The 15,280-nt window shown below is 49.2% G+C and overlaps 1 protein-coding gene across 2 annotated transcripts in view; it reads right to left on the bottom strand.

Annotated features, from left to right (window-relative positions):
- LOC126278373 (cadherin-23-like) overlaps positions 1–15,280 on the bottom strand; it is a 520,639-nt gene that overhangs the window by 242,119 nt on the left and 263,240 nt on the right. For both annotated transcript variants that reach the window (XM_049978447.1, XM_049978446.1), the window contains exon 10: positions 9,022–9,186. In XM_049978447.1, coding sequence (XP_049834404.1) covers positions 9,022–9,186 — 165 coding nt within the window. The remainder of the gene's footprint in view (positions 1–9,021; positions 9,187–15,280) is intronic.

Here is a 15,280-nt window from a genome sequence, read left to right as displayed (position 1 = left end):
GAAGAAGATAGGTAAGACTAAGGAGCTGGCCATCAGCAGAGAAGGAGGGACAGAAGCCACACTGGCTAAGGGGAAGGAGTTTGTGCTGGTTGAGGTGCTGATGAATATGTCAGGAGAAGATGGAGTCAAAGACATTACTGAACATGGAGGTGAGGCAGATAGGGCGATAGGAAGAGGTGTCAGAGGGGATTTGTTGGGTTTGGGGAATATCAGGACGTGGGAAGTCTTCCACAGGTTTGGGTAAAAGCCAGTGTAGAGGATGATGTTATACAAGGCAGCAAGGACGGCCAGGAAGGAGGCAGGGGACTTCTTGAGGTGGCAGTAAGTGACACAGTCGTGATCGGGGGCGGTGTTGCACTTGGAGCGGAGGTTGATGCCATGTGCAGTAATGGGAATGTTTAAATCTGAAGGGGGTAACTGATCCAAGTACTGGAAACTGGGGGCAAGTGGCAGATGGAGGTATCGGTGCGTACAAAGACTGTGGGGAAGAGGGAGTAATCAATGTGGGGATCGACGGGAATGGAGAAGACCCTGGAGAGATGGGAAGCAGAATTGTTAGCCTTACTGAGGTTGTCAGGGAAGGGGTGGTCGTCGTGAAGAAGGAAGCGATGTGGGGCATGATAGCCATGTATGCATCAGGGTCAGGATGACAGAAGGGCCACACCGCCTAGCAGCAGCGCTCTCGCTGGTGGAACTGCAAGGATCAACTGTCTTCGGCGTTGCCGTTCGCCGCAGTTATCGGAGTATTCTGGCGTCTTCGTCTGGAGCAAATCTCGGAGATAACGAGAATCCACGCATTTTGCAGCTGTTAGCCGTGTTTCGGTTCATAAGAATTTCCGTGGTGCATATATCAATGGATTTTTTGTAATGGAGTCCCAAAAAGTTGTTGCTGTGGCCAAAATTAAAGTTTTAACATACTCAATTGAATGTCCGTTGGAGATACAATGTTCTGCACTGCAGACCTACTGGGTTGCAGAAGGTGAGTGCAACGTTTATGTCCAGAGAAACGTTCTTCCACTGTGCATGTTGTCTGTCTTATATAGGCCGTTCCACACTGGCAAGGTATTTTGTAAGTTCCCGCCTTCCGCAATAACAAATTACCCTTCACTGATCGCAGCAGTTCCGATATCTTAGGTGCTGGGCGGAAAATCCCTTTCACATGAAAATTGCTAAGGATTCTTGCTATTTTGAAGGAAATATTTGCAACGAATGGAAGAAAAACTAAGGACTTTGGTGGCGCGTTCTCCTCTTTATCCACTTCCCGGTTCTTGGTTGTAGCTGAGAATGGCCTGTTATTTGCTGGGTCGAGTATCCATTGTCTCTGAAACACTGTCCTTACAAGTGCAGCCTATTTAGGTAAACTATTTGCTTCCGACACTGTCTTCGATGGTTCACCTGAAGAAGACTGGCAGATGTCGAGTTGAAATATTGTGGAGTGATGATCACGACGACCGGCTGGGCCATGGCATAAGACCAAAATTTGCCACATTTTATTAAGATGCCACTGCACAGAGGATAACGGAGAAGGCCACTCATGCTATTGTTAAGGAGAGAATTATTATACGAGACGAAGGTTAGATGCCATTTCAGAAGAACTGCTGCACTTACATCTGAAGATTGCAGCACTTCTTTCTTCTGTATCATGAGATTTGGTTGATAGAGTGACTTCAGCCAAGTTCGGCTGGTCATATAAGGATGCAAGTCCTCTACAGATGTCAAAATTTGATCGTTTTGTGCCACAACAGCCATCATCACAGGGAATAACTGCACGACGTTCCGTTGTTAACTTCACGAAGAAGAATTTTAGACGATGCGACGCCGTCTGTTTTGGGTTAAGGACTCAATTTGGCACCTACACGTAGAGCATTACCTCTGATAAGATTCATGAGTGGTGTTAAACAACCTGTACGACGCCTTCCTATGGACGCTGCCGAAGAAATAAGAAGGAAAACTTGCCGTGCTCTCTTGAAAGCTCCTTCTCAACGCAATAGAAAATCTCTGAAGAAAGGGCTGCACTGCCAAATCTCAGAGAGGATCCGGGCTCAGTGGTGCTCAAGCTGCTAAAGGTCACTCAACCGATCTATTACCTATGCAGGAGTAGCCTTGGGTTGCCTGAGCGAGGCATGTCATCGACAGTTAGCTCTGATCAGTCAAAGGGACTACACTCCTGGAAATGGAAAAAAGAACACATTGACACCGGTGTGTCAGACCCACCATACTTGCTCCGGACACTGCGAGAGGGCTGTACAAGCAATGATCACACGCATGGCACAGCGGACACACCAGGAACCGCGGTGTTGGCCGTCGAATGGCGCTAGCTGCGCAGCATTTGTGCACCGCCGCCGTCAGTGTCAGCCAGTTTGTCGTGGCATACGGAGCTCCATCGCAGTCTTTGACACTGGTATCATGCCGCGACAGCGTGGACGTGAACTGTATGTGCAGTTGACGGACTTTGAGCGAGGGCGTTTAGTGGGCACGCGGGAGGCCGGGTGGACGTACCGCCGAATTGCTCAACACGTGGGGCGTGAGGTCTCCACAGTACATCGATGTTGTCGCTAGTGGTCGGCGGAAGGTGCACGTGCCCGTCGACCTGGGACCGGACCGCAGCGACGCACGGATGCACGCCAAGACCGTAGGGTCCTACGCAGTGCCGTAGGGGACCGCACCGCCACTTCCCAGCAAATTAGGGACACTGTTGCTCTTGGGGTATCGGCGAGGACCATTCGCAACCGTCTACATGAAGCTGGGCTACGGTCCCGCACACCGTTAGGCCGTCTTCCGCTCACGCCCCAACATCGTGCAGGGGGGGGGGAGGGGGGGGGGGGGGGGGGGGGGGGGGGGGGGGGGGGGGTGGGGGCGGTCTTCAGCGATGAGAGTCGCTTCTGCCTTGCTGCCAATGATGGTCGTATGCGTGTTTGGCGCCGTGCAGGTGAGCGCCACAATCAGGACTGCATACGACCGAGGCACACAGGGCCAACACCCGGCATCATGGTGTGAGGAGCGATCTCCTACACTGGCCGTATACCTGTGGTGATCGTCGAGGGGACACTGAATAGTGCACGGTACATCCAAACCGTCATCGAACCCATCGTTCTACCATACCTAGACCGGCAAGGGAACTTGCTGTTCCAACAGGACAATGCACGTCCGCATGTATCCCGCGCCACCCAACGTGCTCTAGAAGGTGTAAGTCGACTACCCTGGCCAGCAAGATCTCCAGATCTGTCCCTCATTGGGCATGTTTGGGACTGGATGAAGCGTCGTCTCACGCGGTCTGCACGTCCAGCACGAACGCTGGTCCAACTGAGGCGCCAGGTGGAAATGGCATGGCAAGCCGTTCCACAGGACTACATCCAGCATCTCTACTATCGTCTCCATGGGAGAATAGCAGCTTGCATTGCTGCGAAAGGTGGATATACACTGTACTAGTGCCGACATTGTGCATGCTCTGTTGCCTGTGTCTATGTGCCAGTGGTTCTGTCAGTGTGATCATGTGATGTATCTGACCCCAGGAAAGTGTCAATAAAGTTTCCCCTTCCTGGGACAATGAATTCACGGTGTTCTTATTTCAATTTCCAGGAGTGTATGTCTGTGACACAATATCCACAGTCAACGTCTATCTTCAGGAGTTCTGGGAACTGGGGTGATGCAAAACTTTCTTTGATGTGTATATATACATCCTCCATACGAGCTGTAATCTCTGTAATCTTTTCTTCGCAGCCCGCATCTCGTGGTCGTGTGGTAGCGTTCTCGCTTCCCATGCCCGGGTTCGATTACCGGTGGGGTCAGGGATTTTCTCTGCCTCGTGATGGCTGGGTGTTGTGTGATGTCCTTAGGTTAGTTAGATTTAAGTAGTTCTAAGTTCTAGGGGACTGATGACCATAGATGTTATGTCCCATAGTGCTCAGAGCCATTTGAACCATTTTTTTATCTTCGCAGTTCTTACGTGAAACGTATGTTGGCAGCAGAAGAGTAGTTCTACAGTTAACTTCAAATGCCAATGAAGTGTTCCTCGAAAATAGTGTTCCCTGAAAAGCGTTGCCTTCCCTCCACGGACACCCATTCCATTTCTCGGTAACACTTTCGTGTTGTTCGAACCAACCGCTAACAAACTTGCAGCCCACCTTTTAATTGCTTCTATCTCTTTCCTCAGGCCGATCTGGAAAGGATTCCAAACATGCCAGTAGTACTGAAGAATAGGCCGCAATAGCGTCCTAAATGCGGTCTTCTTTACAGATGAACCACACTTTTCCAAAAATTATCCCATAAAACCGAAGTCGAACATTCGTCTTCCCTACCACAATCCCATATGCTCGTTCCATTCCGTATCACTTTGCAGCGTTGCGCCCAGATATTTAAACGACGAGACTCTTTCGAGTAGGACTGTACTAATGCTGTATCCGAAGGTTACGGGTGTGTTTTTCCCACGCATCCGCACCAACGTACGTTTTTCTACAGTTAGAAATTGCTGCTATTTATCACACCATCTACAAATTACCTTCTGCAAGTTACCTTGTAGCCTCCTACAGTTACTCAGCTTTGACAACTACCGCACATCGCGGCATTAGGAAACAACCGCAGATTGTTGCGTGCCCGGTCCGCCACATCACTTACGTAATAGCGGTCCTATCACACTCGTGTTTTATTCCTAACGATAGCCTTATCTCTGATGAACATTCGCCGTCGAGAGCAACATAAATGGTTCTATTACTTAAGAAGTCTTCGAACCAGTCACATATCTGGGAACCAATGCCATATGCTCTTACCATTATTATCTTCTCTGCTGTAGGGTATCGTGTCATATGCTTTCCGGAAATATAGAAATATAGAATTTGCCTGTTCCCCTTCATCCATAGTTCACAGCATATCATGTGAAAAAAGGGGAAGCGGAATTTTATACGAGCGATGATGTCTCAATCCGTGTTGATTCGTGGGCGTAAGCTTCCCGATTTCATGATTTTTTTTATATTCGAGCTGAGAATATTTCAAGAATTCTACAGGAAACTGATATAATTTTGGGTGTCTCTTCTTTTACCCTTTGTATATGCAGGAGTCATCTGGCTTTTCTCCAGTCACTTGTAACTTTGGGTTGGGCGAGAGATTCGCGATAATTGCAAGATAAGTAAGGGACAAAGGGCGTAGACTGCTCTTTGTGAAACCGAACTGGGATTCCATCCCGACATGGCGAATTATTTTTTCAACTCTTCCAGTTGTTTCTATGAACCTGGGTCGCTTACTACTATGTCGTACGGACGGTGTCTTTTCGACCGTCAAAGGGGGGTTTGATTGCACGATGCTCCTGCGTGAACGATTTCTTAACCACGAAATTTAAAACTTCGGCTTTCGTTTTGCTATCTTAAACTGCCACACCAGACCGGTCGAGTGACTGGATGGAAACTTTAGACCCGCTTATCGATTTTGGATTTTGCACTGCACCAGAATTTTCTCGCGTTCTCGGCGAGATCTTTTGTTGAGTTATGACGGTAGAAGTTACTGTATGCTTTGCCCATCAAGCTTTTCATAGACGCACGAATGTCTATTAACTTTTGCCTGTCATCGTTTGCACCTTCTCTTTTGAATTAGGAGTGAAACAGTTATTGCTTCCTTATCGTTTTCCGCATTTCATTGTTAAACCATGTTGGGTCTTTTTCGTGCTCAATCCACTTACTAGGCATATAGTTCTCAAGACCACAATCTGTTTAAACTTAGCCCGTAATTCCTCTATGTCCATATTAGTGGAACTAAGAGACTTCAGTTCACTGTCTAAGTGAGACGCAAGCATCTACATCTACGTCTACGTCTACATGGTCATTCTACAATTCACACTTAAGTGCCTGGCAGAGGGTTCATCGAACCATTTTCATACTACTTCTCTACTATTCCACTCTCGAATGGCTCATAGGAAAAAGGAACACCTAAATCTTTCCGTTCGAGCTCTGATTTCTCTTATTCTATTGCGATGATCATTTCTCCCTGCGTAGGTGGGTATCAACAAAATATTTTCGCATTCGGAAGAGAAAGTTGGTGACTGAAATTTCGTAAATAGATCCCGCCGCAAAGAAAACCGCCTTAGTTTCAGTGACTGCCACCCCATATCAGTGACACTCTCACCCCTATTGCGCGATAATACGAAACGGGCTGCCATTCTTTGCATTTCTTCGATTTTCTCCGTCAATCCTACTTGATAAGAATCCCAAATCGCGCAGCAATATTCCAGCAGAGGACGGACGTGCGTAATGTAGGATGTCTGTTCGGTGTGTTTGTCGCATCTTCAAGTGTTCTGCCAACAGAGCGCAGTCTTTGTTTCACCTTCCCCACAATATTTTCTATGTGGTCTTTCCAATTTAAGTTGCTCGTTGAAATTCATCGACAGCTGAAGGAGACATGTGGTGATGGAGTTATGGATGTGTCGAAAGTGCGTTCGTGCGTGCGACAGTTTAATGAAGGCAGAACATCGTGTGACAACAAACTGAAACAACCTCGGGCTCGCACAAGCCGGTATGATGACATGATCGAGAAAGTGGAGAGAATTGTTTTGGGGATCGCCGAATGACTGTTGAACATATCGCCTCTAGAGTTGGCATTTCTGTGGGTTCTGTGCACACAATCCTGCATGACGACCTGAAAATGCGAAAAGTGTCATCCAGGTGGATACCACGAATGCTGACGGACGACCACAAGGCTGCCCGTGTGGCACGTTGCCAAGCAATGTTGACGCGCAACGACAGCATGAATGGGACTTTCTTTTCGTCGGTTGTGACAATGGATGAGACGTAGATGCCATTTTTCAATCCAGAAACAAAGCGCCAGTCAGCTCAATGGAAGCACACAGATTCACCGCCACCAAAAAAATTTCGGGTAAACACCAGTGCTGAAAAAATGATGGTGTCCATGTTCTGGGACAGTGAGGGCGTAATCCTTACCCATTGTGTACCAAAGGGCACTACAGTAGCAGGTGCATCCTACGAAAATGTTTTGAAGCACAAATTCCTTCCTGCACTGCAACAAAAACGTCCGGGAAGGGCTGCGCGTGTGCTGTGTCACCAAGACAACGCACCCGCACATCGAGCTAACGTCACGTAACAGTTTCTTCGTGATAACAACTTTGAGGTGATTCCTCATGCTCCCTACTCACCTGACCTGGCTCCTAGTGACTTTTGGCTTTTTCCAACAATGAAAGACACTCTCCGTGGCCGCACATTCACCAGCCGTGCTGCTATTGCCTCAGCGATTTTCCAGTGGTCAAAACAGACTCCTAAAGAAGACTTCGCCGCTGCCATGGAATCATGGCGTCAGCGTTGTGAAAAATGTGTACGTCTGCAGGGCAATTACATCGAGAAGTAACGCCAGTTTCATCGATTACGGGTGAGCAGTTCCTAAAGAAGACTTCGCCGCTGCCATGGAATCATGGCGTCAGCGTTGTGAAAAATGTGTACGTCTGCAGGGCGATTACATTGAGAAGTAACGCCAGTTTCATCGATTACGGGTGAGCAGTTCCTAAAGAAGACTTCGCCGCTGCCATGGAATCATGGCGTCAGCGTTGTGAAAAATGTGTACGTCTGCAGGGCGATTACGTCGAGAAGTAACGCCAGTTTCATCGATTACGGGTGAGCAGTTAATTAGAAAAAAAAATCGGAGGCCTTAGAACTTGAATGCACCTGGTAGAACTGTCACAGCGGAATGGGATGGCCGGTAGAAAAGTGCAACAACTAATTTTGTTTCACCAAGACCTGTTACACTCGACCACCTGACATCAGTGTCACACTGAACTTCGACTTAGTAGATAGTGTCGGAAGTTCCATGATGCTGTAGTATACAGAGAAGTTGCAGCATCAGAAAATTGCAGGGAAATGCAGGAAGATCTGCAGCGGATAGGCACTTGGTGCAGGAGTGGCAACTGACCCTTGACATAGACAAATGTAATGTATTGCGAACACATAGAAAGAAGGATCCTTTATTGTATGATTATATGATAGCGGAACAGACACTGGTAGCAGCTACTTCTGCAAAACATCTGGGAGTATGCGTGCGGAACGATTTGAAGTGGAATGATCATATAAAATTAATTGTTGGTAAGGCGGGTGCCAGGTTGAGATTCATTGTGAAATTCCTTAGAAAATGTAGTCCATCAACAAAGGAGGTGGCTTACAAAACACTCGTTCGACCTATACTTGAGTATTGCTCATCAGTGTGGGATCCGTACGATGTCGGGTTGACGGAAGAGATAGAGGAGATCCAAAGAAGAGTGGCGCGTTTCGTCACAGGGTTATTTGGTAACCGTGATAGCGTAACGGAGATGTTTAGCAAACTCAAGTGGCAGACTCTGCAAGAGAGGTGCTCTGCATCGCGGTGTAGCTTGCTGTCCAGGTTTCGAGAGGGTGCATTTCTGGAGGAGGTATCGAATATATTGCTTCCCCCTACTTATACCTCCCGAGGAGATCACGAATGTAAAATTAGAGAGATTCGAGCACGCACGGAGGCTTTCCGGCAGTCGTTCTTCACGCGAACCATATGCGACTGGAACAGGAAAGGGAGGTAATAACAGTGGCACGTAAAGTGCCCTCCGCCACACACCGTAGAGTGGCTTGCGGAGTATAAATGTAGATGTAGATGTAGACCTCAATAGAGACAATATTTTGGTCAACTACCTACCTATGAACCGTATACTTGCTTGCGGAGTATCCGAGAACCTATTACGTACGCTTGAGCCGTTGATAACAATCTGCAGTGTAGCACTGTGTCAAACTATTTTCGGTACTCTAGGGATATCGTTTGTCTGCAGGACTTGCTATGAATTGGTGTACGGGCTGCCACTTCATCCTGGTATCTGTACTAGAACTTCACGTGTTGTCGTGTGTATTCGTGCGTGTAATGACGTCCATACACTTAGAATAAATTACTGCCTGGGTCGATGTTTCATGTTATAGTCCAGTGACGAAGGCCGGCGTGACGTACCACAGGGTCCTGCATGGTTCTTCTCGAACCTGCAGAGCAATATAGTGATTAATAATTGTCCCTTACCGTGAGTGTAATGGTTCTCCAGTCGCTGTTCTCGTAGTCCAGGCTCGCAGGGTTCAGCACTGAGATGGTAACCTTAGTCGACTGGTACCCGCTGGCTGGCACCACCAGGAAGGCGTCGCTCCACTCGTTTTCTTCCAGAGCGATGCTGAAGCGCCCGTTGTCCGCCTGGTCGCACGGAAGAGGCACTTAGAACTGTCTGTTAATCCCGTCTGCGTTCAGAGTGCTTCTACACAAATGTTGCGAAACATGGAAAACAATAAATAACTTTACATTCAATTTACAAACTAGTTTATTAGTCAGCGCGGCCCGGTCATCCTTTTTTTCTCATTTTATCAGAATACAAATGCACGAAAAATTGATTCATTATACGTTTTGTTCCTTCTACGAAGTCCCTGGAGAACCCTAGAGTAGTTATGATGTTAAATGTCAACTGCCAGGAAATTGTCGGTCGCCTTCGATTTTTTCCTCTTGTTACCTCATATACCAATGAATGTTTTGTGCGTTCATTACCTGTGTAGTACTAACGTACAACTAATAAGTCATATATGTACCAAGTGTATTTGAAATTACTCCATTTGTTACAGCGATACCCTAAATTTTACGTGTCACCCCATCCGTATCCTTGCCCCACAATTAGGGACGGTTGAGGTCTTTCACCCTCGCTATAAATGATTTTTCATTTGGTAAGCTGCTCTGAACGAATTTCCTTCAGTTTTTTTCACGGGTTTCAGAGCTTACACTTCGGGTCTGCATGGGTGTTTTAACCCAACAGTTTCTTAACAGTGATGTCATACACGAATTCAGTTTCGCTTACTTTGTTCCATGTGTTCCATTATTGCGTAGATAAACGCGTAATTGACTTGCTCAACTCGTGACTTGCTCGGATACATCAGTCGAGTGTGCCTCTGGTGCCCCACCAGTTCCGGGTCGGAACTGTGTTTTGTCCTCCGAATAAAACTCGTGCACTGGTGGGGAGCGCCAAAGAGGACCTCGGTTTGAGGAAGGCCGGCGTGTACCAGATTCCGTGTAATTGTGGCAAGTCGTATATTGGTCAGACGATGCGTACCGTCGAGGATCGATGCCGTGAACACCAGAGGCACACTCGACTGATGTATTCGAGCAAGTCGGCGGTCGCTGAACATTGTTTGTCGGAAAATCACGCTATGGAGTATGACCGCACGAGGATTCTGGTACAGACGTCGAGATACTGGGACAGCGTTGTTAGAGAGGCCATCGAAATTCGCAACAATGACGACCTCATAAACCGTGACTGTGGCTATAATCTTAGCAAGGCTTGGGAACCAGCGATTGGGTTAATCAAGAGTAAATCGAGCAAACGCATAGTTGTGACGACCACGGCGGACAGAGCCATCACACCGACGTCATCTCAGACGCCGCCGCAATCTGTTCCACCGCGCTATCGTGGCGCGGGGCGCGGACGGCGGAGGGAGCGCGCCGCGGGCGGAGGGTATTTAAATCGGCCGCTGCCGCGACCGAACCCAGTTCCCTCTGAGCAGCCATAGCGTACGGATCTCCGTGCCGGCGGGTTCACAGGAGCTCAGTCCGTCAGTTCACCTGATGATGGCGACATGTTTGATCGCCGAAATATTGTGCCCGTTGGACACTATAGACCGGCAGTACACCCGTGGATATTTTGATTACTCTGCCTAATGATCTGTGTCATTTTTAGTGTTCCGTAATTCAATCTGAAAAAAACGGAACCCTTTATAGGACCGCTTTGTTGTCCGTCTCTCTGCCTATCTCTCTGTCGGACTGTTAAGATCTCTTTTAAATAAGAAATGGGTGAACATGTCAAGTTGAAATTTATCTCACATACTGAGGCGTACGGTCACTTGGCGGTGCAAAACATTTAAGCTTCTACTTTAATGCAACCAAAAGATACCGACATTTACGTCACGTTTTTTGACATTCGAAAACTCAGTCATCAAAACCTGTAGGATGCTTCCTATAAGTTTTGATGAGTGAGTTTTATGAGTTTACGAGTATGTGACAAATGGCCGTATCTTTTGATTGCGGTAATTTAGAAACTTGGGTTTTTACAGCGCCAGTCGACCGTAGACCTCAGTAAATGAGAAAAATTTCAACTCCATACGTCGTCCAGACAAAGAATTCTTAACAGTCGGCCAGACACACCGACAACAAAGTAGTCCTACAAGGGTTCCGTTTTTATCGATTTAGGTACGTAAACCTAAAAAGCGATCCGGATGAACCGGACACCAGGATTAATGAGTGCCGGGCATACGACTTTCTATGTCACGAACTTTTGTTTAATGGAACCAGTTTTTATCTCCTGTCGCAGTAGTCATATAAACCGTCTCCTTCATTTCGAAACCACACCACTGGTTCTTCTCTGAACTTTGAACCCTTTAGTCTATAAACGCGGGAGCCATGGATACGAAGTTCCGATAACCCAACTTCTGAATGTTTTGCAGCACAGAACTGAATAAGTTTGGAAGCTGCGTTGCGATTTCATTCTCAGCGACTAGTCTGTCTTCTGTAACGAACTCGTCAATTCTTTCCTTGTTGTCTACCGTACGGACGGTTGGTGGTAGACCGCAACGACGCTCACTTTTCATACGCGTTTTTCTAAATTTGAAGCGTTTCACTCGTCCTCTAGCACGCCTTTCGGCCATTCACATATCTTCACACTCACGTCTGAAGTCTGTGGCGGCTTGAGTTTTCCTCTATAGCAAGGAATTCATTGACAGTGCACTGTTGAAACGAAACATTTATGAGCCGTGTGTACTTCCATCTTTCCACGGCTCGTTTCCTGAGCGCCGTGTGGAGCCAATATTTTTGGTAATCGACAGTGTTTGGGCGCGATCGGTCTCTAGCATTTCGTTGCTGTCTCTTATTGCTTCGCTTCTATTTCGTTTTTCCGCGGTTGTTCAGGGTTGGTCCTTAATGAAGCTCTTTCGTTTGAACTCCCGCCCGTAGTGTACCCACTATCGATTGAGAGTTCTGTCTTTGGTGTACTTAGAAACCGTAGGTTGGTAACACGACCGACTCACGTGTTTACTGCAGCAGACTCTTTGGCCTGTACTACACTCCTGGAAATTGAAATAAGAACACCGTGAATTCATTGTCCCAGTAAGGGGAAACTTTATTGACACTTTCCTGGGGTCAGATACATCACATGATCACACTGACAGAACCACAGGCACATAGACACAGGCAACAGAGCATGCACAATGTCAGCACTAGTACAGTACAGTGTATATCCACCTTTTGCAGCAATGCAGGCTGCTATTCTCCCATGGAGACGATCGTAGAGATGCTGGATGTAGTCCTGTGGAACGGCTTGCCATGCCATTTCCACCTGGCGCCTCAGTTGGACCAGCGTTCGTGCTGGACGTGCAGACCGCGTGAGACGACGCTTCATCCAGTCCCAAACATGCCCAATGGGGGACAGATCTGGAGATCTTGCTGGCCAGGGTAGTTGACTTACACCTTCTAGAGCACGTTGGGTGGCGCGGGATACATGCGGACGTGCATTGTCCTGTTGGAACAGCAAGTTCCCATGCCGGTCTAGGAATGGTAGAACGATGGGTTCGATGACGGTTTGGATGTACCGTGCACTATTCAGTGTCCCCTTGACGATCACCACAGGTGTACGGCCAGTGTAGGAGATCGCTCCCCACACCATGATGCCGGGTGTTGGCCCTGTGTACCTCGGTCGTATGCAGTCCTGATTGTGGCGCTCACCTGCACGGCGCCAAACACGCATACGACCATCATTGGCAGCAAGGCAGAAGCGACTCTCATCGCTGAAGACGACACGTCTCCATTCGTCCCTCCATTCACGCCTGTCGCGACACCACTGGAGGCGGGCTGCACGATGTTGGGGCGTGAGCGGAAGACGGCCTAACGGTGTGCGGGACCGTAGCCCAGCTTCATGGAGACGGTTGCGAATGATCCTCGCCGATACCCCAGGAGCAACAGTGTCCCTAATTTGCTGGGAAGTGGCGGTGCGGTCCCCTACGGCACTGCGTACGATCCTACGGTCTTGGCGTGCATCCGTGCGTCGCTGCGGTCCGGTCCCAGGTCGACGGGCACGTGCACCTTCCGCCGACCACTGGCGACAACATCGATGTACTGTGGAGACCTCACGCCCCACGTGTTGAGCAATTGGGCGGTACGTCCACCTGGCGTCCCGCATGCCCACTATACGCCCTCGCTCAAAGTCCGTCAACTGCACATACGGTTCACGTCCACGCTGTCACGGCATGCTACCAGTGTTAAAGACTGCGATGGAGCTCCGTATGCCACGGCAAACTGACTGACACGGACGGCGGCGGTGCACAAATGCTGCGCAGCTAGCGCCATTCGACGGCCAACACCGCGGTTCCTGGTGTGTCCGCTGTGCCGTGCGTGTGATCATTGCTTGTACAGCCCTCTCGCAGTGTCCGGAGCAAGTATGGTGGGTCTGACACACCGGTGTCAATGTGTCCTTTTTTCCATTTCCAGGAGTGTATTTATAGGCGAGCGCGGTCACGCTGGAGCAGGCGGTCATTGTAGGCAAAACCACCCCTTCCTTTCGCCTTCTAGATATCTATTCACCATCTATGGCCGTGCTATCGCCCTCACCCCCACCCTTAAGTAACTTGGCGTCACCCTCGACCGTCGCCTCTCCTGGACCTCCTATCTCCGGACAATACAAGCAAGGCACACTCCTGGCTCCGTCTCCTCAAGCTCCGTACATGGAGTCTGGACCCCTCCACCATCCTCCACACCTATAAATCTCTTATCCGCCCTATCCTCTGCTACGCCCATCCTGCGTGGATCTCTGCGCCTCCTATTTTTTACAAATCCCTTCAAATCCTTGAACGCCATGCGCTCCGTCTCGCCTATCGTATCCGTCTCCCCTCCCCCAAGTGGATGCTGTACGATCTTATTCCATTCCCCCACCTCCTCCTCTTCCTCGAACAGATACGGATCGTATACACCTCCTGTAAACTAGATCCCCCTCACCTGCTTGTCTCTCCCATCCTCTCCACCCCCTCCCCGTCTGCTGCTGCGCCTGTACTTCCATGTCCCACCTAGTCTCCATCTCTCCACTCTCCATACCCTCTCCCAAGGTGGCTTCCTCCAGCTGCTCCTCCCTGATGATGCGCGCCTCTCCTCCATCTACCCCTCCTACCAACTTTGATACTCCCTCCCTCTTCCTGTGTTTGGTCCTATGGGCACCCTCCCTTCTCTCCCCTTTCCCTCCCTCCTCCCTCTCTTCCCCCTCCTCCCAGAGGGTTCCTCTGCCCCCTTACCTTCTTTCCTCCCCCCACCCCTCTGCCCTTGGCATCTTTGCTCTCTTCTCTCCCTCCCCCACCACGTTCTTCGCCTCATGGTAGGTCCCTGGACTCGCACACGCTAAGTGGACATCTGTGCGCCGGAGATCAGCGCCATCTGTTTCTCTTGTGTGTGCCATCGTGTTTGTGTTTAGAGTTCTTCGCCGTCACGCTCCTTCGTTCACCTGTGCCGTCGAAGTTGTCAGTGTTTGTGCGCTGTGCCGACAGTTTTTAGCGTTTTTTTTTCGTCAAGTGTGAACGGCTTCGTGTTCTTTGTTTCTGTGTGCACGGTTTTTTTGCCCACAGCTTTGTATTGTATCTTCTGAGTTTCCCTTGTATTTTCATTGTAAAACTTGAGACTGAAGAGCAGCGTAACATGCTGCTGCCGGCCCACCTTATGTAAGGTGTTATAAATAACAATAAAGGGAAAAAAAACACGCTGCAGAAGGTTGTCGCGCAGTAACCTTCGTGTCAGCTCTGGTGACGTCGACATCCTGCCTTCCGCGTATGGGTGTTGTTATCGAACCCGCACTTCTACCCGTGGAGGAACGCCGGCTTGGTTGGGCCCCTCTGTCCATTCTTCACTGGTTGTTCACGGGGGGGGGGGGGGGGGGGGGGGGGGGTGGATGGCAATCTAATCATCGCCTGCGTCGACGAAGGCAAACAAACAGTAACCATCATAGGCCGGTGGAGCCGCCGTTCGGCGAGGGTTTGAGTCCGAGAGCAGTTCGGCTGGGTCAGTGTCTGCCAGGACGACTGAGGACGGCCCAGAATTGTGCACAGCAGTCACGGACAAACGACGAAGTGCGCCGAGGGAAAGGAGAAAAGCAGTTAAGTGTGAATGTTTCAAGTTGATCGTCCTTTGGGATTGAGTTCATACAGTCGTCTTTCCTGCCTTGTGGGCCACCGCTGTGGCAATCCTCTGTTCAGTTCACGGGTGCAATTCTGACAGTGCA

The sequence above is a fragment of the Schistocerca gregaria genome, chromosome 6 (assembly GCF_023897955.1).
Source record: "Schistocerca gregaria isolate iqSchGreg1 chromosome 6, iqSchGreg1.2, whole genome shotgun sequence".
In the NCBI taxonomy this organism is placed as follows: domain Eukaryota; kingdom Metazoa; phylum Arthropoda; class Insecta; order Orthoptera; family Acrididae; genus Schistocerca; species Schistocerca gregaria.
The sequence above is the reverse complement of the archived record's forward strand: the minus strand, read 5'-3'. Positions and strand labels throughout refer to the sequence as shown.